Here is a 27408-nt window from a genome sequence, read left to right on the forward strand (position 1 = left end):
TAGTTTTCCCATGAGTTCTCAATCAGGTTCCATTTACTACAGTCTATTATTAACTATAAATGAAGACTCTACAAAAAATAGCATCTTTTCAAACAGAATAAAACAGGCCCACATATTAAAAGAATGCAAGAAACTTGCCAAATACAAGTAACTCCCAGGTTTGGGTTAAACTTAGCGTATGACTGATAACAGAGGCTGCTTTTGCTAGGCTAAGTTCAAACACTTTAGAAATGAGCAATTAACAGTCCAAGCTAGAGAATTTACAGTAAGCCAAACAGGAAAGTTCCCAAAATCTAGCAGGTGTGTTATCAACAGGAAGTACTTAAAAGTCACTACAGCAGTAAGTTCTCAATAAACATATTTGCCTTGATGATGGCAAGATAACTATCTGACCACTTGTATGATGGTTATCTTTTACCTACGGATAAAACATCCACCTATTTTGTCCATAAGTATGGTACGAGGGCACCTCTAAAAATGCCTGGAACCAGACCACAATCCCCTCCTCTACTTTCACTAATATAGGGTAATGTAATCTTAAGTTGCATTAACAGAAGCAATGGCATGTCTGGTCCCCTGGGAAATACAAGTTCCACAGCACTTTGCCCAGCTTAGACCACAGTATTGACTACAATCCAGAGAACACCCAGCAGAGGTTAAGCAGGAACATTCATGGTATCTATAGAAACCGTATCAAAGAGGAAGGCTGAGGAGGAAAACAGGCTATACAGCCTAAATAAGAATAAAGGAAGACGACAGTTAACTCAAATAACTAAATGGCATCATGCAGAAGAACAGCCAGGCTTATTTAACTTTACTCTAGAAGAATTAAAAACAATTAGTTACAGTGAAAGAGTATGCTCAGCATTACTAAGAGAACTATTAGGATGTGTTCTAAAGTAATGGTTTTGCTCTGAAGTATCTGAGCAAAGGAGATGGCCATTAAAATTATTCAGAAAAGAATCCCAACTATTTGCAGGTACCTTACAAACCTAAAATTCTAGAACTAAGTCATATACTATATTAAAAATTCAGCATAGAATCCTTTTACTTTTGCAATTCTAGCTAAATGGACTGATTACAGGGTATGTATTTTATCCTGCCCTATACCCCCAAGTTGTGTTCATTTCCTCGGCCTTTACAGGCAAGCGTTCTACTTGCTGATTGTCTTCCTTCCTTATGCTACCTATTCTGCACTCTGTATCTAGGGGTTCCGTATCCATGGTTGGTTGAATCCAGGGACCTGTGTTTACAGAGGGCCAGCTGTACTATGCCATTTTATATAAGGGACCTGAGCATGCATGGATTTTGGTAACCACAAGGGGTCCTAGAACCAGTTCCCCACAGATACTGAGAACGACTATAGTCACAACAAAAAGCAGTTCTACTTATTTTAAACAGAGATAAGGAGACCTCTCCAGAAAACCTTCAAAAATGATTTTCTGAATTACTATGGAGGGAATTTTAATATTTTGGTAGGCATGATAATAGGGAATAAAAACTCGGTTTGCTCTGTTTCCAGGCAGCCACTCCCAATGCACACTCATCACTTATAAGATACAAACAATACCAGCCATTCCCAGAAACCCGGCCAAATAACTACCTAACATTGTTCTACATATTGCTCTATATCTTGTTTCTCTATAAGAAAACCGAATGGTCGAACTCTAGATTTTAAAAAGCACAAGGTTAAAAAACACATACAACACATTGAGACCTATTTAAAATTGGATAGATGGTCAGATTATAAGGATATGCAACTGTATTACCAACTGTATACTGTGGTATAATTTTAACAGATAATATATTACTTTGGCAAGACCTACCATTTCAGTAAACAGTCTTATCAAGTGCCTAGACTTTCTTAACCTAAAAAAAAATGCTAGCATATAATATTGCCAATAGTTAACGTAGGACAAATTTTTAAACCATTTAAATGAAACCTAAAATATTACTTCAGCATGTAAAGTACTCCATGGGAACAAAATTAAGCACTTAATAGAAGCATATTAACTCTTTCAAACCACTAGGCATCATTTAACAATTAACAGCTACCTACACTGAGAAGTATCCCAGTAACCTGAAATACTCTTAACTTGCCCAATTAACTCCCTTACACCACATACTAGATATATGCCTCAAAGTATATTTAAATCCCAACTATGTACACCTATAAATTTAACATTTAAATATTTTTAAAGAGGGGAAAGGGAGAAGAGGCAAGTCCAGACATTAATGAGTACAGTATTTACTCTTCAAGTAAAAGGAACTGATTTACTAAGAACCCTTTGATGGGTCACACCCTAAAGATGGGTTGCATCTAAAGACCCTTTGATGGGTCATTTGTGGTTAAAAAAAGGGTTTTTAACTTGTCTGTGGCCTGTTACAGGGAATGGAAAGTTCACATTTTAACACACTAATTACTTTGTACATTGCATAAAACACCCAACACTGAGAATTCAGTAAAACTGACCAAGATCTACAATGTATCATTTCCTATTGTCTATTTAATACAAACATTTGTTTCAGTGACTAGAGTGCTTAGAATGGTCTAAGTAAAACAAAAACATCTGCTAAAAATGTGGTAACAAAATAATAAATAATCAGTCTTATGGAACGAACTTTAAGATGAAGAGAAAACTATCCTTTAATTATTCTGTCTTCGGGGATCCAATTCTGAGTAAAAACTACATACTTTATCTCATTAGATCACATCCTGACCTAACAAAGTGCTAAGCTACGTTCTTTAAAACACTGCTGTAACGACTACTTTAAAGAGCAACCCTGTGGAAAGATGCTGAATATGTAATCATAGTACACTTACAATTTAAGGAGAGAAAAAAAAAAGTCCCACACTGGGGAAGAGAAGAAGCCATACTTAAAGAGACTAGAACAAAAATATCAAAGTGCTGTGGCCAAAATTAGTATAAATAGACTTTATTGAAGTCAGTGCCTCTGTACTGAGACAGAAGATTGTGTCTACATAAGCACAAGTTGTAACATTTCACAACTTCTAAAAGGAATGTCAACAATTACAACGATCATGCATACCATGGTCGATAATCACATTTTAGAAGCATTTTCAACCATTTCTAAAGAAATGCTTATAACATTGTTATATATAGAACTACTTTCAATAAACTGCAAAACATTGATCGACTTTTCCAGTATGAGCTACAGTGTCAACACAAAAGGGAGGCATAAATGTTTAATTTATGAAATCAGAATGGAATATTTACTGTAAAGAAAAATTAAAAAGCTCTCAAATAAAGGCCATTATTGAACCAACGTGAAGAGCACAACTTGAACTTTTGGGTTCATTCATCTTTTAAAGCTGTCCTCTGAATAACTTCAGTTCTAAGCATTGAATTCAGTACTGTGAATATTCCTTGGATTGCAGTTTGGCAATGATGCGGTCCAACTGTCTCTTTGCTTCACACTGTGGGAAATTGCTCATGTCATAATATTGAGGGGCAATTTTCACCAACCTGTCCAGAAGGGGGGGAAAAATTACCAAATTAACAATTAAAGTACTGGAATTGCTAACGGGATAGGCATTACTCATTAATATACTGATAAAGAAAGGCAAACCTACAAATCCAAATCAATGTTAAAATTACAAATGCCTAATCCTTATAAACACTTTTGATATGCATGCTTCTAATAAGCTGTAAATCTTCTGATGGTGGACTTTGCATAAACTTAAAAAAAAGATAAATTCTTATAAAAAATCCTTTCTTTACATTAATACAAAGATATTAACATAAGGTCATTCATTTCTTCACTCTAGAACACTATTTTGACCAACCTCTCTAAGGTTAGAATACTGAAGGGTCTATACAAGAAAACATCCTGGTATTCAAATGACTGGATCTTCTCATTTTCAAAGTTCTAATAACCATAAATATAACTCTATACCCCAAACAATACACTTGACTGAATCTTTTTTAACGTTTAGCCATACAATTTTTTCTCAACAAAGCATTTAAGATAAAATGATAATGTCCTACACAATTTCAGTGTCAAAAGTCATAAATCAGTGTAGGAAATATAGCAAGTGACATCAACTAAAATAAGCGCTTCGGTCCCACCATTCTTGGCTGACGTTTCCTATCTTAAGTTATAGAATAGATTCTGGCAAAAAAGGAAAAAAAAAAGGACACAAGAGGCAGTGAGGTAGTGAGCTAGTGAAGTGGGTGGGTAATTTTGCTTAAAATAAGTCAGTTCTGATTACATTTTGTGCATCAAATATGCAATGATACAAAAAGAGGTATAGTTTTTAATGCTTGCTTAGCTCCTAGAGCACCAACATATAAATAACAGTTGAGAGCTAATTATAGTGGGACAGATAAAATATAAAGACTCACTGACTTCTGGAACCAGAAGACTTGAGTTAATCACAACAGCAAGAGAAGGGCTCTAAAGACACTCTTGATATCAGCTAACTGTAACTTTGTATTTGGCTCCAAATCCTGCCCATGTCTGTACCAATGATCTCACCGTCCTCTTATCAAACCAAAGATTTTAAGAGGTAACCATACCATCAGGTCAAAGCCCCATAACTATACACTTTAGTGATGAAAACACCAAATTCCCCAGAGTGAAACGAAAAACAAGACTCCTTTCAGATTCCATTCTGAGCAAACAGTAACGAAAACTTTTAGAACGAAAGGCGCTGAGCTTACCATTCGGGCTTGATATCTGTACACGTCCGGATGTAATTCTTTGTTGTAAGAACAAACTCATTATAAAGCACCCATTCAGGCTTGTGGTCAAGAACAGTAGAGGGATGCAACTGAACCACCTGGTTATCTTTCACAGTTAAGTAATGCCCTGTTCGTTCTAAATGTGCCACCTGAAACCAAAACCCAGTAAATTAATACAATACTTCTGATGTGCTAGTTACAAAACAAAAGTGGTGTAAAGCTACCTATATAATTAGGGACAAGCAAGCCTCACCTTTTGCTTTTTATCTGATGGCTATATTTATCTACCATTGCCTAATAAAAGCAGGCAGCAGCCAACTACAGCAGGCCAAATCTAACTCACTGCCTATGTTTGTAAGGCCTGTCAGCTAAGAATACTTTATACATCTTTAAGTGATTAGGGGAAAAAAAATCGAAAGAGAAACATTTGGTGACACTGGAGTGGAAATCACATGAAATTTACATTTCAGTGAAGTTTTACTGGAACACAGGCATTCCCATTTGTCCAAGGCTGCTTTTGTGCTACAAGGGCAGGCAGAGTTGAATAGTTTTAATAGGGACCTAATGGGCCCACAAAGCCTACTATATACTATTTGGCCTTCCTGTCTTAGACTATCTAGAGTAGGTTCTTAATGCCAGGTGACAATTTTGTGGTAGCTGAACAATTACTAAAAGATTAATTATCTACAATCAAACACATCAATTAGTGGCACTCATCTAATATTTAACAAATACCAAAGCAGATGAAGATAGCCCTTTCCAATTCTAGAACTCTAGTAACATAAAGAATATGTGTGAATAACAGAAATGAATAATACATAATAGAAAATAAACTCAATTTTATTCAATAAATATTTACTAAGCACCTACTAGGTACCAGGTACTACACTGCATGCCCTATTTCTAATAAATTTTAATCTTAAGAGAATTAGAAATCCATAATGCTTGAATAACAGAGCAAGGCATGAAAATCCTAACTCTAATAAGATCTTGTAAGATGCCACAATAAACATTCTGTTGCTCTGATTTCAAATACCGACAATGCGCCAATATACTTTCATTCTGACTCAGTGCATTTAAGTCCATTCTATTTATTGAGCTCATTTGGCCTTAAGGCAGGCCACATCTTGCTTAAAAGACAGAGCCAAAGGAGACAACGAAAAAAAACAAGTGGGATATATAAGAGATCCCATCCCAAGTAAGGGATTGACTTGTTTTCATCAGAAAAACTTTGCATTTTTAAAAACATAATCTGTTGTAAGTCCCTTAAAATAAATACTCACTAGATTTACCCGACAAGTTTTACTTCAGCCTCCAATATAAAACACAAAGCTAAATGAAATGTTTTAAATTATTTTTCTTTACTACTTAAATCAAAAGACACGCCTGGCTTTCCCAGCACCAAGTGTCTTAAAGACTCCACTAATAAAAAAGTAATTCTAAAACTGATGTCTATATAACTGGATCACTAACTATGCCATTTAGTGAATTAATTTAGACACGTAAAAACTTCTCAGTGTATCAGTTCATTCAAGAATTTGGACATAAAATTTAAGATCAATATTTACAGGCATTCTTTAACTGAATTTTTGTGTTTATGCGGATTCCAAGGGCTGCTATAGAAAACAAACATTATGTAAACATTTAATTATGCACTTCTGTATTATCCACATACCTGCATAAAATACCCAGTAACCAAAGCTTTTCTTATATTAATATAATAGTCCCTGCTTGTAAAGTCAGTACTTCGACGAGGCAAGTTAAATCTGTCCATAATTCTCGATAGCTGCTGGCGTACATTGTCTGCTGACATCAGGGACCTGTAGTTAATGAAGTTGTCATAACACCACTGAACCGATTCATGATCTACAAAGTTGGAGGGAGGGAAAATAAGAGGGATGTGAATCATCCAAACAGGTATATTATCTAATTAAAAAAGGAAATCACTATAAACAGTAAGCTAAGTAATCCAAAAGGGAATAACCCACATCATTTTTATAAATTAATCACAATGTTATCAACTTTCCTACAAATCTGGAGTGAAGTTCAAAATTAGAAATAGCACTAAGGTTTCTGGCTATTGAATGACAAAACAATGGTTTTTGGATAAACTATTCTAATTGTTCTGAGTTATTTACCCATAAACATCCACCGGGTTGTTTTCGATAGTCTGACAGGGGTGGGTTGAGAGAATTTGGAAAAATGCCATGTCTTTCTCATTTTCAAAGGAAAAACAAGCTTAGATTAAGACTATCAAATACAATTTAAAAGTTATAAAAATGAACTTCAAGTGACTATTGTGTGCTTTGCTTTACTCCTGAGCTAGAGCACCCCAAACTTAGTGTTTAGAAGTTTTACTGTGACCCATGTACCTCTTAGTGGTTTAAAATACAAGTGACATAGTTTACAAGGATGTCTGGAACACTCACTCTTATGTTTAATAAACAAAGCTTATATCAAAGCACTTCAAGTAATTTCACTACATATATTTTATTATCAAAGGGATCTTTCTCCATTGATGAATCCTTCCAACTAACCTAGAGATGCTCATATAAGAGCTCAAACTGTAGCATCATGTAAAACATTACACAGTGCCATCTTTATGTCTCAAAGACAGTCACAATGGAAAACTGCATTATTTACTTCAGAGGCCCTTCAATAAATAAATCTAAGACGGTTATTTGTGAAATGGGGGGGGTTCCTTAAAATATTACAACTATGATGATACTTTTCCAGCTATGTGATATACAGTAATCTTTGGCATAGTCCTTTCTCCTTGGTTCTAGGATTCTACGAATTATAATATACATATTTTTAATAGTTTGTCAGAGGAACAACAGGTATATTAATAAATGTTTATCCATTACAAAATGCAGCCACATTTCAGAAACAGGGTAGGTGGATAGATGGTGTAGTAAATGACCTTTAAATTGAAGACCTGACATGTTAAAATGTCCATTAATTAACCCATCTGGAATGAGAAATAAAAGGTATCCAACTGAACATACTGACATTTAAAGCAAAGCACTGAGTATCTTCAGAGATGAAACAAAGAAAGTATGTGCTTAATGAAAGGTAACGTCGAAACAGACAATAAAAAGGGGGACTTCTTAAAAGGGTTGTTCATTTGCAGACTCTGATCTGGAGTGTAGTGTTTCTGACATGCTAAACTTTTCACAGAATTCATACACTGAAGAGTAACAGAACAGGAATTTTAAGTTGTCAAGATAAACAAATAGTATCTGATGGTTTTACTATGTCTCTAAATTTTTGAGAAATAGTTTGATAAATGGGAGGAATAAAATCTAAACACGGGAACATTTTATTAAAATAATTCTAGCTATATATTTCTCAGTGAAACTACTCTTAAGATCTAAAGCCAAACCATTAGCACAGACACACACAAACACACAGAGAAATTAAGGCACTGCAAAATAACTTAAATCTAGTTCTGTTTCCCAAGTGTTAAAACAAATAGTATAAAGACTAATTTATCTTTACTATGTAATCAATCATTGTCTTTAATGAAATAGATCGTCTTGACTAATATCTGAAATATTTGCTAATATCTGCTCGTTTGCAAATACACAATATTTCAAATACAACACAGCATCACTTAAAAACTAGTTAAAACACCCCAAATTCAATAAATGGATCTGAAATGTCCAAATATTATGTGGAGATCAAAGTTTGATGTTATTTTTAGAATAGCTCTCATTTGAAAAGGTGGCAGTGATTAAAGGCTAAATGTCCAGTCATTCTGTTTCCTTTGACCTTATTAAGAAAAGTGTATCGAGGAAAAGGTCTAAAACTAACCAACAGCTTACCATCCCTATGGCAGTGAAAAGCATTTAGTAGAAAAGGATCATCTATCTAGTGAGTAGGTGCTCCCATTCTACTTCATGACACTCCCTCTGCTCAGAATGGGTAGGAGAAAGCTTTTATAGGTACCTACTGTTCAATATTCTCCTAGAAAGTTCCGAACTACCAAATATGCGTATAAAGCACAAGCATTCTTTAGCAATTTTATCATTTAAACCTTAAAACTCCTCTAAGATATATTTATATGAAAACACACAGTTCCACTATAAATCTTAAATTTCATTTTCAAACCAAATTATGAAATACAATGCTGTGCTAGTTATCATCAAAAGCTTAAATGACAAAATAATACAACCTAATTTTAAAAGAATTAAAATGTCCTGTGAGAGAAATAGGGTTAAAAAACCATGCTGCTCCTATAGAAATCTTTTCATTTCCACTTAAAACAGTACCTTAATAACATCAAGGGATTCTGAGAACCAAGATGGATGTGAATCTGCTCCTTCTCAAGGCAGTTATCACAATCTGTTAACAAGTTACGTGTCTGCTGGTCACACAGTTATCAACTAGCATGCAATACAGTTCGCACCACAACAGGAATATAGTGTATTTCTTGAATTGACCTATCCTATCGGGAATAAAGGCTTTAACATTATGCATTACCAATACTTTGGACACAAGAAGGATAAAATAAATTTTCTGAAGTAAACTATGTATTGGCCTTCATCTGTTTCTCAATTACTTTTCATTTACCTCCCTTATCTGCCCCAAATTTATCAGATCCAGGAAGAGAAGGACTCTACCTTTTCCTTATCTGATATTCATCAATTCTGTCAACTCATATCAGAGTTCGTGTGTAAGACACAGATGTGCAATTTGGCTGCTAAGGTCCTTGTTCCTCATACTGGCCCTCTAGCACTTCTGGACCCTGAATGAATAAATTCACCCCTATCCCCAAAGAGATGTGCCAAAGTCAACATACTATTTTAAGAGTGTAAATAGGATTTTTTGAGAAATAAAAATGAGATTCAAATAAAACAAGGAGTGCAAAATTTGAATGTCTATATAATAAATTAGGAAACTAAATTCTTATCAGCAGAAACCACAAACTTTCAGAGTGATTGAAGACACCACATTCCTGGAAAAGGATGATGTAGGGCTATCAGTCTCTGATAACGTATCACCCAACAGGTTAACCTACCTATATGTAGAAATCAAATACTTTCAGAATCTATTGCAATTATTTCCACATTTTTTCCCCTTTACATTTTCCTCTCATTTAATTTTTATAAATAGTGCATTCCAACAAAAGCATCTAGCAATAACTGTATTATTACCACTATGTTTCCTTGTTTTCAAATAACTGGAAAATGTTTTTCATGCTGCTAAATATTCTCTGAAAACAATATAAAGCTAGAACAATATTTCATCACGTTGCTATAGCATAAATCACTGAACCATCTTTCTACTGGTGGGCATTTAGGTAGTTTCCATTTTCCTTTACTATGATAGATAACTGTGGGATAAAAAACTTGAAACATATCTCTGTCCACAGAATACTAAAAGAAAATCTCACAGATTATCTCTGGGTCAAAGGGTTTGAGTTTGTTAAGGTTCTTGGTAACATAAAATCTACTGCTTTACATAAACATAACATAAATTTACATTCCCAGCTCTGGTGTAAGACTGCTCCATTAAACCCACTCCCACACAACTAAAGACTATTTTTCTTTAACCTGTGCCAATTTTATAGGTGAGAAAATGGCACCTCTCAATAACAATGCATTTATTGAACTACAAGTAGAGGTGAATTTCCTCCTCGTGTTTATGGACCACTTATAGCCTGAGAATGGTCATTCACATTTATAGCCTGTATTTCTATTTTGTTAGTTTACTCTTTTGTAAGAGCTATTTATTAGTAAAAATATTAGACAGTAATAATTCTATAATACAAAACGATTCACAAAAAATGCAAAATTAAAAGTATATCAAAATCTGTATGTTCATGGTAAATTTTATACAAGTATTTTACCTTTATTTCTCTGTATTTTCCAGCTTTCCAGTGCTTTTTCCCTGATTATAAAAGTAAACAACTCTGGAAAAGATGGGCAATTTCTATTTTAAATGCTAGTCATGAGTTTCTTTCTAAAGGATCTCTGGGTTTCTAATGTAAAGTTGTCACGGATAATAAATGAAAGTGCGATGAAGAAACATCTTATATGCTGCAAGTGACATTTAGACAAAAGAGTGCCTTCAATCTAATTTACACTTACTTTGTTTAAAAGCGTGGTAGACATTCAGCAGTGTCAGATGATCTCCATCTATGTGGGCAAATCTCATCTTGGCCTCATCTGCGGCTTTCTTGGCCTCCGTGGGGCGAACAAAACACTGTGGGACTAAACAAGGTTGGTATGGGCCCAACACAAACGCCCATATCGATGAGTCACGCATTCACAGATAGAGGAACAAGGCCTAGCTAGGTCAGTTCACAGAGCATAGGGCAGGGCAGGATGGCCTCCAACTGCATCTTGGACTGTTTACTACCTTGATTTGGTACATCAACACCTAACCACATCTGTAAGACAAGAGGGTTTCAAAGCTACAGAGTACCTGATTATTTTTAACTAGATCTAAAAGTAGGCATCAAAACAGCTATTCTGAAGGCCATCAAGATACTAGAAAGCTCAACTTATTTCAAAAACCAGTGCCGATAGCTCTACCAATAGCCAGAATTACGGTGTTAATAGCCTTTTAGCTAAATATAATTTTTAAAAAGGCCATCCATTGAATCCACTGAATGGTTATGAAAGTGATGAAGCTATACTTGCCCACTGCAGGGCTAAAAACAACTTTCCAACCAGTGTACTGCCACATTTCTATTGTAATTCTTCCCTAGTGCTGTGGCTATTACCAACTGGTGGGTATCACTATTAGCACTGGTGAGCAGAAACATATGTAAACATAAAAAATATCATGAAATCTTGGGTTTTGATGATAGCAGTAGTGGTGGAAGGTTAAACCGCCTCTGAATTAAGAAAATTCAAAAAGGCTGGGAATATTCGGCCTAGTTTTCCAGCATTTTAAGAAAAAGATTAGAAAATAAAGTCCCAAGTTCTTTTTTTAAACTGTATTTGAAGACTTCAATATAAAAGCAGAATCCAATATTTTAAAAGTTGACAATTAGTCTGAAACGGTCATTATTTCAAGGGTCATCAAAATATATAACTACAGTATTTGTTTAGAGCCTCAATATTAATTCACATAAAACTTTAAGTTGTTACATACAAAGCGTGCACTATATTTTTTGAAATACAACTTTCCTTAATTCACTTTAGCAATTCCATAGTCGTAATAGCAGTATGAAAATAAAAGGACTTAACAACTTGGGACTTTGTGAACACATTTTTAAAGCTCTTAAAACTTTGTCAATAAAAAAAATTATAAATTATCAGTTCAGATAGAAGATAATGGGAATAATCGACAGTGAGATCAAATACAGTTATCAATTACTCTTTGCCATACAGTTTCCCCTTTAAAGTGATTCCAAAGAAGCCAAATAGAGACAATGACACATAATCACAGTAAATACTAAGTCTTGCTTAATGTAACTGAAGCAAGGTAATAAATAAAAGTACAGAAACCTCTCATAGCTGTGAAAGTTAATGTGAACTAGCTACCAGAGTTAAATATTGGGTATAAGAAGCACTCCATAAGGCCCCTGATTTGTACTATTTATATCAGGACCTGAAAACTTCAGAAACTATTTAAATGGAATACAAAGCATTACAAGCTCAGCAAACTGTTTCAGTTCCGTGACTTCTTCCTCACACTTTAATAACGTTTTCCCCCACAAATGCCATGCTTAATAACCGCTGCACATAAGTGTTCACTCTCTTGATGGGCTAAAGATGACCAGTAAACCCTACGTTTTGTAGAACTAGTACAAATAAGAGATGTAGTTGGAAGATCTCAACTGCATCATAATGACCAATTTTTTTTAAGGGCTAATTTTCTGAACTCAGACAATGGTAATTGTATAGTATGCCTGATAAGAGAACCTAGAAAAATAAAAACTAGGCAGATAACAAATACACAATCTGTTAAAACTCTTGCCCCACACTTTCTCTAACAACTAAAATGTTGGGTTAACTACAACTGGGAGAATCTAGCAAAAACAACATATAAGAAAAGGCAGACAACAACCTACCACCACCTCCGCAAGAGACTACAATTTCATTAAAATGATTCGATACTGCCCTGCCCATCTGCTCTGAGTCTGATCAATCATAACTCTGCAAAAAAAACATTTTAGCTAGTTCTTAAATTAAAAATTCATACCATTAAAATATACATCTAAACTAAGCCAAAATTTTTATATTTAGAAATTTAAAAAATTTCCTCCTTTAACTACATGTAAGATTTTGAATTATTTGAGGCATTTAATTATAAATAATACCAATAAACCACTCTGACTGGAAGTCAACTTTCCCCAGTACTGAAACTAGTATTATAGAGTACTTTGATAGTAAAAACTTAATACGTTTTCTATTTTTCACTGCAAGAACCAGTGTATATTTTTATATTAACAGTATTTCTTTTTTTGGAAAATCTAATTTCCAAGTTACTATTTATTTATGAATTAAGTGTTACTATTAAAAACAATAGTATTTGTTCAGCTTAATGTTCTAATTTTTAAAATATGCAATTTTATCTATTAGACATATTTATTTTATCAAGTGTTTTCCTGTCATTGTAAAAGAATTACCATCAGGTCAGATTTTAAAGCCAGAATTATATATTACTACTTCTATTTATCTGATACTAAGTTTGAAGTAAATGTTTGATTGCCACTGCAGTACAATTTATACATGTAGAAAAAGCTCACTCTTTAAATGACAGTTTGCTTTGTCTCAGGCTCACTTAATAGTGCCAGCTACTAGAACAAAGTTCTTCTGGTACTTTTAGCAATAAACTGCAAAACTGATGGACCTACCAAAGAACTCAGTTATAATGTCTTCAGACTTATTCTCTTATTGAGATTTTTATTTGCACTCAAGAGAGCCCATGTTTTTACTATACTGTGTGCACAATGACTTAATTTACTTTTGTAAATACTATGTCATTATGAAGCTACTTTACAAGATATTTAGGAAACAAAATGAGTCCCTTAAAACCACCTATAAAATCCACTATCATACTAAATATTAGAAAACAAAACCAAAAGTGAAGTCCACCCAAACTTTGAAGAGCTGGGCTTTTTTTAGTTCCTTTCCCTCTATTACCTGACAACATAGCAGTAATAGATAGGACCTCATTAGAACAGTTGTAGTCACAACTTGCAATAACCATTTTAGCGAGCTGTGGATCTAGAGGAAACTCAGCCATCATGGATCCCAATTCAGTCAGATCTCCATCATCATTTAAAGCAGCCAGATAATTCAAAAGTTCTAGGGCTCTCATCAGAGTTTCAGGAGCTAGGAGGAAAAGGCAATAAAACAGACAAGCAAAAACGTGACAAAGTACAAATTATTATAAGCATTCTCATTTTTCATTCTACAGTGGACAAAACTCGAAACTCAAACTGTTATCAAATTCAATTACAGAGATCTAGCAAACTATGAATCACATAAAATTGCAAAACTTTCCTGTATAACAGTAAAACTGTCATCTTCCTAAGTACATTAAATAACTGTTAACTCAACAATGTGTTTATCAAACTATTTTTCTTCCAAAAAAAATTGGGAAATTTTTCATTTTCATGCCCTGTCAATAACTCCCAGAATAATTTAGCTATTCTGAAGGGGAAAAAAAAAAAGAATTTGCTCTTTTGTCGCTCTTTTAGTTTTAATGCTAACACACAAAATTTATCTTGACACATTGTAAGAAACAGGTAAAATGTATTTAATATATATACTGAATAGGATGCAGAGAAAGAGTCAATTTTGGTTAAAAGGTTTGATAAAATATGCTTTGAGAATTCATACCTGGTGGATCCATAAAATCAAAATGCACCAAATCATCAATACCAAGTTTCTTCAATTGTAACACAACTGATCCTAAATTAGAACGCAAAATCTCAGGATAGGTGTTATCCTAGAAAAATACAAAAACATTTGTTCTGTTAAACACTCCTTAATCCTCTTGCTCCAAAAAGCAAAACGTATCTGTTCTCTGCCCCCCTCAGCTATTAACTTTTGGCATTTCTTCTAAACCGCTGACTAAAGAGAGGAGAAAAACACTTATGGACTAAAAAGACTTAAAAGGGAATCAGACACTTTCTATGAAGTATCTTTATAGGGTTCGAAGCGTTACTGCTGCTGCCCACCTCGACTTAGAACTGTAACAAAGATTTGTATTGGTAGACTATACCATAAATCTCAGAAAAACTAAAAGAGATTATAGTGCCCAAAGGCAAGATAAAGTAAATGAAGTAATTTTCTCCTGGTGACAAATTCAACTTAACCTTCCAAACACACTAGGAAGGACACAGTAAAACCCTTACCTGCATTTCTGTTTTGTAAGCTTTCTCTGTATAAAGTCTGAAGCACTTCCCAGGTCTGGTTCGTCCAGCTCGACCAGCCCTTTGCTGAGCTGAAGCTTTACTAATGGCTGTCACTAAAAGGGACTCGACTCTGATTCGAGGATTATATACCTATTGGAATGGAAATAACATTAAGAATGATTCTTCCTTCAGTTAAACACAAAACTGTGATCTAACAGAAGTATCCAAAGCCCACAGCTAACCCCAAAATAAACAAAGGAGTACTGATGACCACGATAAACCATGCCGGGACAGAAACAAAATTCATCGTCTTTACTCCTTAACTTTCTTTCAGGTATTCTCTCTCCAACATTTTGAGAGACCCAAGCTAACGTGAAAAGTCTCTTATCTAACACACAGATAGCTTATATCATCTTTACTCTTCCTAATTTAAAATAATTTCAGCTTTACCTTACTCTTATATAGTGGATTGTGCTGAAGGTTTTTGCCTGAAAAGAACCTGTCAATTTCAACACCTTGGACATTAAGAAAACTATTTTCAACTTAGTCCAGAAGAAGTCAGTTATATGCTGCCAGTTTAAAGGACAGTTTTCTATCAAAAACATGAATACTATGTACAATGAATTCTCCCAATTATACTTATAAAATGTAATCAAATGCAATCAAAGATCTTTAAATTATAAAACATAGTTTTATTTATTTACTGAGTAGTCACTTCATTTGGTAAAAGTGCTTGGTATTCAGTACTGTTAAACTAGAGGTTAACATAGTACTTTTTTTTCAAGTACTGTGCCTGGCACATAGAAACTCTAATTTAGTTGGGGAGTGACTGATATGCAGGTTATGATAATCAATCCTGTATTTATTACTACCACCATACTCCTTACATGAACATACACTCACATACAAAACACTCACCATCACTACAAAGAAACAACGAAAACAATGCAACCGAAAAGAAGCCTAGGGTTAAACATTAAACATGGGCTTAGTATGTGACAGCCAGCTAGAACACAAAGGGTTCATATCTCAGAAGTCTGAAAATGAAACACAAACTGGAAAATAATTCTAAAAAGTAAATTTCAGCCATTAAATTAGTAAGCAGTAAGTACTGTTAAACTAATACTAATTTATAAAGTACTAAAGTAGTACAAAATACGTACCTTTTGTTTTGCAAATCCAGGATCAATCACAAATACCACACCATCTATTGTCAAAGATGTCTCTGCAATGTTAGTTGACACAACAACCTGTTAAGAAATAAAGAGTATTTAACTTATACTACCGGCCAAGTACAATTCAAATAGTAAGATTAGCATTAACTTTCACTAAACAATCAGTTACAACCCACTAAATAAACCAGAAATAAGGTTTGATCTTTAATGACCAATGCTATATAAAGACAAATATTTAAGAATTCAGGGCTTCCCTGGTGGTGCAGTGGTTGAGCCCCCCCCTGCCGATGCAGGGGACACGGGTTCGTACCCCGGTCAATAAAAAGTTATGTTAGTACTAACATGATAGCTTGCTTTTTCATGTGGGTGTTTTACTGTATTTTAAACAGGTTTTAGAAGATTAGGGGCTTGAGAATGACATGTTACATAATTTTTCTTTTTAAACAATGGGAAAATGGGATCCTCATTATTATTTTCCCCAAAACATCTGATTTTGGGAACAAACTGCTGCCATTAAGTAGGAGATACATGTATATGCAAGCAGTTGACACAGAAGATAGATCAGAGTCTGCTCTTAAAGCTTTTACAGTTTGTAAAGAAACATTAGAGGTGGAGAGGAAGTGTAATGACATCAAAAATGGGCTGTAAGGTTTCCCTGGTGGCGCAGTGGTTGAGAGTCTGCCTGCCAATGCAGGGGACACGGGTTCGTGCCCTGGTCCGGGAAGATCCCACATGCCGCGGAGCGGCTAGGTCCGTGAGCCACGTCCACTGAGCCTGCACGTCTGGAGCCTGTGCTCCGCAACAGGAGAGGCCACAACAGTGAGAGGCCCGCGTACAGCAAAAAAAAAAAAAAAAAATGTGCTCTAAGATTTTTAAAGTGTTTATTTCCAAAGTGAAGACAAGGAAAACTTACTGAGAAAATGGCATTTAGGAGAGTTGTTGAAGGTAAGGTGGGATCTACCCACAAGAGGGAAGGGAAGAGCACTAGAAATAGAAGGTTTGGCTTAAACGAGAGAGCATGTGGACAAGAATGCCCATAGGCACATGTAAGAAAGGACTCACACTGCCAGGAAATCTTGGAGGTTTAAAAGATTACTAGAATGCCACGGAGCAACTAAGCCTGTGTGCCACAGCTACTGAGCCTGCACTCTAGAGCCTGCGAGCCAAAACTACTGAAGCCCATGCACCTAGAGCCCGTGCTCTTCAACAAGAGAAGCCACTGCAATGAGAAGCCCGAGCACCATAACTAAGAGTAGCCCCCGCTCGCCACAACCAGAGAAAGCCCGCGCACAGCAACGAAGACCCAACGCAGCCAAAAATAAATAAATAAATAAATAAATTTTTATATATTAAAAAAAGATGACTAGAACATCACTAACAGGATATTTTAGAATCACTTGCATGTCTAAGACGAAAACGCTCCCTTTGTGCATTGGTCAGTTGAAAAGACTACTAACTAGCAAATGGACAATAAACTATAAGTGGTTTGATGCTAATGAAATATATTTTCCAGAACATTTCGAAGACGCACACATTCAATAATTAGAGCTGAAGCAAGCATAAACAAGGTTAACAGGTGAACTTAAATAAATACAACCAGAGTTTATTTAATATTCTTCTACAAAGTCAGTGTGTTGTAGTGGAAGGAGGAGGGGTAGGTGGCAAAGCCAGGAATCAAACCTAAATAGCTAAGTAAGAGTGGAGAGGTTTTAACACCCCCAAGCTTTAACTTCCTTTTATAACTCTTATATACTAGTCTAGCTGAGACAGAGCTTTAAGATATAAACTTAGATAATGTGGAAAGCCCTTTTATAAACTATATAGAATCACAAACTACATGCCTGTGATTACATAAGAGGTCTTGTGATTTTCTGTTATTCTGGGGTGAAAATGGTTGCCATTATGGATAGATGTTGTACTTCTAGATAGATGTTTAAAACATATTTTTGGGGGAAAAAAATTTCACATATTTCTAATAGAACAAAATATACTCAATATAATAAAAATGTATTGATGTGATTAACCCTTTGAGTTATTTAAAAACAATTTTTGTCCACCAAATAATTTCACTTGGTGTTCATGTGTTTTCTCTGGGTGTGTGTGTGACAAATCATACAACACCTTATAAGGTGGTGTGGATGTGTGATTTCACAAGTGTTTAAGAATCAGGTGATCACACCAACTTTGACAAGCTCCGTGTCATTACTGATGATAAAGTCAACTGCCATCCCAAAGTCACACTCTGAAATACAAGCATAAAAACACCTAGAGAAGCATAGTCTTTAGACTTTTTCCAAAGATTAAAAAAGTAAATTGGTTAAAAAGCTTTAAGGTGATAAAAACTTTTTTTTCAGTAGGACCTACCTACCCTACGAGAGGTGGGTTTTGGGACAAAAAAGGGGAACAATCATATAACAAACTGTACAACTCTGAGGGAGGTATTTCTACTGACTCTACCACTAGAGCTGGATAAACAATACTAACTAAGGCTAAATAAAACATACACACCCACAGATTACAAAAGAACAGAGAAATAAATGAGATGATAAAAGTTATCTAGCTGTCTTGGAACCTTAGCAGTGGGGTGAGTGAGGCAAGCCCTAAGTATGTTCTAAATGTGTTAAGTGGCACATGATCTAATTAGGAAGTGGTCATAACACAGTGATACTGAATTTGTCAAGGGACTTAGATATTACTGACAGGAATATATACGCTATAAGCTTTCTAGACTGTAGCTTGGAAATAAGTGTTCAAAGAGTCTTAAAGAGTGTTCAAACCTCACTTGCAAAGGAATTATTTCAGGTAAATAACCCCACATATAGAATGAACATTACGACAAAAAGTATGGCGATGCCAATTCTAATCTTTTTATATTATATGTGTTAAGAATAAACTCTCAGCTAGATTTATCCCTTTCCTCCTCAATAATCTGCCTTCTAATGGAATCCACGTTGATTTATTTCAATAATTCCATTTCAAAGTACTTGAGTTGCTCTACTTGAATTCTATTTGGACACGGTAATGCAGTTAGGTTAAACAAATTTGGATTTTTAGTCCCTAGGGAACTCGGTGGGGTCTCCAATTCAGTGAGGACATTAGCTTGTTTGTAAATGTCCCAGCAGCACCACGCTAAGTTATCTTCAGATAGTGTATTATTAAGCCTCTCTTTAAAACTATACAGCCATCTCCATAAGGGCCATTTCTCTTTTTTATTGAGCAATGTATGCTCTGAGCATACACTGTTAATTAGTAAACTCTAAGATAAGCTACAGAAAAATCAGCTATTTGTATGGACAAAATTAATGAAAACTAAATAAAAACAAAAATAGTTGCTGGATTTTAATAACACCCAATCTATATAAAACAGCAGCTATAAGTCTTAGTCAAAAAATGCATACAAGTGACTTACTGATCAGTAAACTTTCATGCATGTACAAAACTACTGTAGCTTTAGCTTAAAGTCAAATATTTGAACAAATGTCAAGCATGATCAAAACAGGTAACAGTCTCCACCCTCACATAAATTTATGAATTGCGCTCTCAACCTTTCTTTTAAAACAATATATTTATTTATTTATTTATTTATTTATTTTTGGCTGTGTTGGGTCTTCATTGCTGCACGTGGGCTTTCTCTAGTTGCAGCAAATGGGGGCTACTCTCGTTGCGTTGAGCAGGCTTCTTGTTGTGGTGGCTTCTCTTGTTGCGGAGCATGGGCTCTAGGCACGCGGGCTTCAGTAGTTGTGGCTCTGGGGCTCTAGAGCACAGGCTCAGTAGTTGTGGCTCGTGGGCTCTAGAGCGCAGACTCAGTAATTGTGGCGCACGGGCTTAGCTGCTCTGCAGCATGTGGGATCTTCCCGGAACAGGGCTCGAACCTGTGTCCCCTGCATTGGCAGGCGGATTCTTAACCACTGCGCCACCAGGGAAGCCATCAACCTTTCTTGATTAAAAACTTGAAAGTTTACCATTGGTGCTATGTTGCAAGTCCACATAAAAAGAACTCAGTAACTATTTGTAAAAGGAATACTGGTTAAGTACCCAGTGCCCATAAAAGATTACGTTTAATATAGCCTACATTTAAAAACTTGAGTACTAAAAAGCTGTTTTGTTATTACTTTTACCACAATCCTATTAGGAACCCTATTTTGCATAAATTAATACAATGAGTAAGATAATAAGGTACTACCTTACAAAACGTGCTCGAATATAAAGTAATTTAACAAAAACATGAATCAAATAGTATTTTGTTTCACACTGGAAGCAGACTGTAAACCCCTAAATGTTCCTATGTAATTTTATTTATTTATCTACTTACTTATTTTTGTGCTTTGTCACGCTCTTTATTTTTTTTAAATTGGAGTATGGTTGATTTACAAAACTGAGTTACTTTCTGCTGTACAGTTTACATATATATATATCCACTCTTTTTTAGATTCTTCTGCCATATAGGTCATTACAGAGTATTGAGCTCCCTGTGCTATACAGTAGGTCCTTATTAGTTATCTATTTTATATATAATAGTGTGTATATGTCAATCCCAATGCCCAATTTATCCCTCCCTGTAATTTTAAATGAATTGTGAGTATCAGTCAGTGACAGCACTCTTGAATGAAAGTCCCATTCTAGTAACTGGCAGTTATGTTTAATTAATGAATTCATGACAAAAGAATCAAGCCTTGGCCTCTAGTTCTTTGTTTTATAATATAAATAGGATATTACCAAAGTTGTAGCATTTAAAAAAGAGAACAGGAAAATAGCAACTGAATACCAGTTCTTACTGTTCTGGTATCCACCCACATTCCCTCATGTAACCTGTGTGCATCTTAATTCTTACCCTTCTTCTTTTCCCACAATCCCACCGATCCTTTCTTCTATTCTAACTGAACCTGCCAAGCCCCGGGTCTGATGGTCACTTGCTCATCTCGCCTGCCAGTCACTGCTTGGCCTTAGTGCATTTCAACAGTCTCAGGTTTTCAGCTGGCACTCCTACCTTCCCTGACCAGCTTAAAAATACATGATTTGTTGGGTGAATCCTCCTCTATAAACTTCTATAAAAATTGTTCACTTTCCCTTAAACATGCTGGGGGTCCAATGTGTCTTTCCTCATAAAGAATAATGCACCAATTGCCAAGGGAAGTCCTCCCTCCCCTGGGATCATCCAGGGAGCCCATGACAGCACTCTTCTCAACCTCTAAGATGAAGCTGACTCACGCCAGGAGATAACATGATTTCCCAACAAGAGATCCTATAGCTTTAGCTGAATGAAACATCATTAGTGGATGATGAAATAGCACTGTGGCCCTTAGTTTTGATTCTGAATTAAAAGCCTGAGATGGGATCCCAAGGTGAGTCCAAGCCCTGGGAACTCCAATGGCCTCCCCTCAACATCTGTGGCCATCACACATATATCCAAGTGCTGCTGAATCACTCTTTTCAGAAAGACAAAATTCTCCTAAATATCCTAGGATTTACAAGAATATGAAAAGCAATAGTTTTAAAAACCAAACAACTCATTCTATTCCATGGGCTTTGGCTGTAGAGTCTACAAAATGTACCATGTACTGGACTGACACCAGACTGAACCTAAATTTCCAATATACTAGTATTAACAGAGCAAAGAGCTCAGATACGAAATAAGCTTTAATGTGTGGGCCCAATAGTTCTCAAAGTAACTGAAAATGGAATGAAGAGAACTACACAAAAAGACAAACATGGCAAATCTTGCTGTAAGCCAATTTTACTCAAAGATAAATAAAAACACCATTTTAAAATTAAAACGAATGCAGATACACAAAGTGTACATGATTTCAAGAGAAAATTAAATCACCTGCCTGGAGGATGTACTAACTCTAACTCCTCTTTACTTTAGAAAATGTTTACGAAACAGCTATTTTTATATACATCCATTGACAAAGAGTGAAGTTAAAAACTCCACAGAGAATGAGTACTTTTCAGTCAACAAATCAACTTCAAAATTACATACTGAAGTTATCACTTAAAACTGTCCCCCAAAGTTCTGAATGCACATAAACAGAAAATATTTTAAAACATATTCTAGAGACAGCACTATGACAAAAATAATTGCAATAATTGAACGTAATGAAGCTATGATCAGACTATTTTTTTAAATAATTGCAATGTTGAACATAATGAAGCTATGATCAGATTATTTTTTTAAAAGTCATATTCATTACTCTTGTTGACCTATGAAAAACTCAAAACCTAATATTTTTCCCTATCAACCTCCTGTTAATTTATATACCACTACGCTGGTGTTGCCTAACTTTTCAGTAAGTTCTTTCCATTTGAAAAATGTATCTGGTTCATTTAACTTTTACACAGCCATGTAAAGAGATAATTAATCATGATACATTTAAATATCTTTATAATTTGTAATTTTCCAACAATCATCAAAAATGTTGGGGAAAAAGATCGAAAAAATACAGCAAAAAAAAATTGTGAATCTGTTAGGCTAGAATACAGACGTAAGAAAGCAATAAATTCCAAATCTGACTGACAAGCAAGTCGTAAGTGAGTAATATTTCCTAAGACTTTTCTACATGAATAAACTCAAGAAATGTGTAACAGTTGCCACAAGGGCCTAGACTGTTCTAGATATGTTAGTACCCTGTATACAATAAGCTTAATCCCTGACAATCATCTCCCCAAGGTGATGAAGGTAATCAACTATACCCAGTTTAAAATATGCAAACTTTAAAACCAGATCAAGAATCCTACCAAAATTCACATGCAGCTTATTATATAGCCTAATAAGTGGCTGGGCTTTTTAGAAGCCAAATTGACTCTAGTGGTTTTCCAACCTTTTCAAACAATGCAATCTTATTTTCAAAGGATCTAAGAGAATCTCCATCTCTTAAAAAATAAAGGCATATCTGCCTGTATCAAACTCAGATCTCCTTCCTATACACGCCCCCCCACACACACAAAGCACCCAGAAACAAGGCTGGAATTCCCCTGGCTCCCTTCCTGTGCCAGGCAGATATCCACACCAAAAGGATCCACAGTTCCTGCCCACAAGAAATCCAAATATTTACGCAGTGTGATTAGTGTTGCTGTTATTAGAGCTCTGTGCAGTCACCATTTCATACCTACAGACATGACATTTGGTTAGGTCTTGACAAAAATTCTAGGCAGAAGGCAAGGCACTGAAGAAAAAAGTACTTAGTTTTTGCCAAGTGATTTAATGGGGAGGAAGACATCTGGCTGTCTTCCTCACCCCAATCAACCTTCCATTTGCTAAGGAGGAACTTCTGGGGAGAGAGGGAAGCAGTATCTGCTCTTACTCTAAGGTCAAAAGATATGCAAAACTCTACTCAAATACATTTCTTTCTATTTACTTTGGAAATACAGGTAATGTTGTAGCATACAATTCAGATGACAATCACCCATAACTTACTCCTTTATAATTCAATATAGTTTGATATCTCACAGACAAATCTTTTGGCATTAATGCAATGTTTATGGAGAACGTTTCAATGCTACCTTTCTTCCAATTGCTCCGTTCTGCTTTTTTGGAGGCGGAGGCTCAAAAATGCGTTGCTGCTGCTGAGGTGGGAGTGTAGAGTACAGTGGAATGATTTTAATGTCACCAACTTCAGGGCCCAAATCATCAACCTCACGCTTTATTCTCTTACAGGCTTCATCAATTTCCTACAAAAGTTTGAGTTTGAAAATAAAATGAATACACACTGAAACATTTTAAGTATTTACCATAATCCTAGTACTATGCAGCTTATTTTCATTTTAGTAATCAAAATTAATTTAGCAAATTTCACTGGGATTTCCAAAAATAATCCAAGAAACTGACTTCTGTAGTCAAATAAACACAAAATTGCCTTATTGGCATTCCACACCCTTTTTCTTAGACTCGATATCCTAATTAATTCTCAACAAACTGTACTAAAATTGAAATTTCTCACCCAGGAATATTTAACTGCACTCATAACCTTTTCAATTTTCACAATCTAAAAGAAATGGATGTGCTAGATATTTTAAACAAGCCAATTAGGCTTTAATGTCACGTATCACTAATGCAATTATATGGAAGATTTGCTTCATTGTGCTTAATGAGAACACACACCTCTACAGTATCAACATAGATATTTAAGAACTAGGTTAACCCAAATATCTTAGAGCCTCTTCAAAAATTTCCCTACTACAGAAAACGATTCCAATACATTTGCATTCAAACCCAGTTTTAAAGAGAGGACACACAATGAATACTAAGAGTGCGTGAGCGACAGGTAGATGGGAGGCTCTAGGGGATGGCAAAGGGACTTGAAAATGGGAAGGGAGCCAATTTTAAATTTTACAGAAGCTTTGATTTAGTTAAACTCAGAAGTATGCTAAATGATGTGGCAGTCTGTCCAATAATCTCTACCAGAAGTTAGCCTTATTGACAAATTATCTTTTATTCAAAAGACAGAATGATTTTTAAACATTTATCAGGTTAATTTATTGTATATTATAATCAAGCTAGAATAATTTTCCTTGAAATGATTGTAAATCAAAGTGCAACTCTGTTTCCATGTTAAAGAATACAAAGATTTTGGATACTTAAGAACAAAAAAAAAAAAAAAAGGTTTTTTCCATCAATTTCAAACATACCAGTTTTCTTGAATAACAGATAAAGTCTTGAAAATTGTGACACAGAAAATTACTACTAAGTATTTGATGTAATAGTTTCCTTTGAGATCTAAAGTTTCCAAACGAAAATGAAAGTTTGCTATTCACTGAAAAAAATATAACAAATGAAACAAATATTTTTACCAAAAAAACTGCTTTCAAATGCTGTACCTAGATTAGAATGCCCCCTGCTGGTATACAAATACAAAATTAGACCTCTTCCCCACCCCCGCAAAAAAAACTGAATATAAATCCAAAACTAGATTTTATATATTACATATCCTATAGGAAAACTGACACCAGTATTTTCAATTTTGTTAATTCTATAATATATTCGACTGGAAAATAAATGGTCAGAAGCCACCAAATCCCAGATTTTATATAGAAAATTCAAAGTGCCCCAAATCATGCATTTGCAGACTCCAGAAATTTTAACAAGATTATTGTACTTGGAAGTACTGGAAGTATTTGCTAATCATGTATGGAGCTAAAACAAAATCACTATTGCACGGGATATAAAGACTACTCTAAAGAGCAGAGGGGGAAAAAAATGCCACACCATTTATGTTTTTATACAAAGTTCTAAACACTATGCTTTTAAACTCAGCAACAAAATTTTCCCTAAATTTAACCAAACTTCCAGAGTCAACACTGTCAGTTCTGAAGACCACAAAGCTTATTAACATTCATCAGCACAATGCAACCTTCTGCTTACTCATGAATTGAGAACTGAGACAAAAGTTTAAGAGTTTCTGAATTCAGGAAAGACTTTCAGCTCCAAAAGCATCAATATGTATGTTAGTAAATTAATTCAGACCCTACTAATTTAAAGAATCTCAACTCCTGCATGTGGAAAAGATTCAGTAAAATTAAAGATAAAAGAATATACTGCTTAAAGAATGAAGGTTTCAACATCTTTAAGCATCTACAATTGATATTTCAATTATAATCATTCTTATCTAATTCAGTAGCACAGCTCCTCTAAGGAGCTCTTCTAGGAACGCTTGATTTAATGGATTAACAAAAAAATAATACACATTCTAGAATTCACATTTTTCCAACCTTTCACCTTAAAAACTGGTCTCTCCCCTCCCAAATTAACTCAAGGGACTATAGAAAACACAACTGTTTACGTGGTCAAAATGGTAACATGGTCATCATTTTTAAATGTCAAGATAGCTAAATTTTATGGATGCTATTCAAATTTATGGAGACAGGAGGGAGTACTGAATTCCCAGAATCTACCATTTAACTGACCAAGTAAAAATAACAGGTTCACAGACATGAGGAATAGCAGTATTGCTACCTTATCCTTAAAGGTCTTTACATTCTTGAAGACTTTATTAGTCTTCTAAAGGAAACTTAAAAATGCAACAGGACACATGTAAACCTAGTTCAATTACAGTAATACTTTACTGAAAGATACACACATTTGAAAACCTTGGGGCTTATTCCCTTCCTTTCCCCAGCTGTGGGGTAGCTGCCAAAATATCAACCACAGAAATTTAACTCATAGAAAAGCATCTCAGGTCGTCTCCATAAGGCCATCTGATATTTTTGATAGAATTCTAATATGCCTGTCTATCTGAACATAATGACTATTTTGAATAGCCGTTAAAAAAACATGCTATGCACTTTGGAGGAAGTGATAAACTACAGAGACCATACACAAAAGAACAAAATGAATACAACAGCCTCAACATTGCATTATAGGATAAACACTGTTTACATGCATCTAAAAAGCATTTGGTACTCTTGCTTACAAAATATATATAAAAATTCTTCCATTCAAAATGCATACAAAGGGAGACTAATACATACAGAGATCTATCTGTAAAACTGAATTTGCAACCCACCTTTTTTCCCAAAAGAACAAATATGATTCTCTACTGTGAATGATTTTGCACCCCCAGGGGACATTTGGGAATGTCTACAGACTGGGGGAGTGTAACTGCATCTAATGCGTAAAGGCCAGAGACACTAAGAAACATCCTACAATGCATGGGGTACCCACAGCAAAGAATTAATCAGCCTACAACATAAATAGTGCTATGGTCGAAAAACCCTGCTCTACAGAAAAGAAACTATGATCAATGGGACAGAAATAATAAATCATATGGACAATACTGAAAAAATGCAAGGGTAAAAAAATCACTCAACATTTATAGCTCTTAATGCAACAGCATTTGATCAAATATTATATATCAAGCATCCCTGCAGACTGAACGCAAATAAGAGAGTTCACATTCTAGTGGAGGTGAATGAACAGCACAGATACAGAACATTTCCAGCTATGAATAAAGTTGTAATGGAATACCACTGCTCTAGAACCTTGCTAGGAATAGAATCTCAGGCCCTACCTGACCTACTGAATCAGAATCTACAAGCTTTCTAAGTGATCAGCACATATATTAGTTTGAGAAGCAAGTTCTAGAAAATTCACAAAGCCTACTACAGCAAATGACAAGCTTTAAGAAAACCTCTAGAAAAGGCTTTCTAAAACTATTTTATCCAGATAGCTTTCATTGAGCTTATTTAGCCATCAAGAATTTTTCAGTAC

General features: G+C 35.0%; 1 protein-coding gene across 1 annotated transcript in view; it reads right to left on the reverse strand.

Moving 5' to 3' along the window:
- Window positions 1-2921: 2921 nt before the first annotated feature.
- The window catches only part of DHX15 (DEAH-box helicase 15), a 51665-nt gene continuing 27178 nt past the window's right edge, over window positions 2922-27408 (reverse strand). The window contains exons 6-14 of the mRNA XM_024745540.1: window positions 23706-23873; window positions 16194-16280; window positions 15031-15180; window positions 14513-14621; window positions 13811-14002; window positions 10802-10924; window positions 6382-6572; window positions 4686-4855; window positions 2922-3488 (exon numbers count right to left, since the gene is read on the reverse strand). Of these exons, the coding sequence (XP_024601308.1) occupies window positions 3371-3488; window positions 4686-4855; window positions 6382-6572; window positions 10802-10924; window positions 13811-14002; window positions 14513-14621; window positions 15031-15180; window positions 16194-16280; window positions 23706-23873 (1308 nt within the window). The 3' untranslated portion in view covers window positions 2922-3370. The remainder of the gene's footprint in view (window positions 3489-4685; window positions 4856-6381; window positions 6573-10801; window positions 10925-13810; window positions 14003-14512; window positions 14622-15030; window positions 15181-16193; window positions 16281-23705; window positions 23874-27408) is intronic.

Source organism: Neophocaena asiaeorientalis, unplaced genomic scaffold, assembly GCF_003031525.2.
Source record: "Neophocaena asiaeorientalis asiaeorientalis breed wild unplaced genomic scaffold, Neophocaena_asiaeorientalis_V1.1 scaffold397, whole genome shotgun sequence".
In the NCBI taxonomy this organism is placed as follows: Eukaryota; Metazoa; Chordata; class Mammalia; order Artiodactyla; family Phocoenidae; genus Neophocaena; species Neophocaena asiaeorientalis.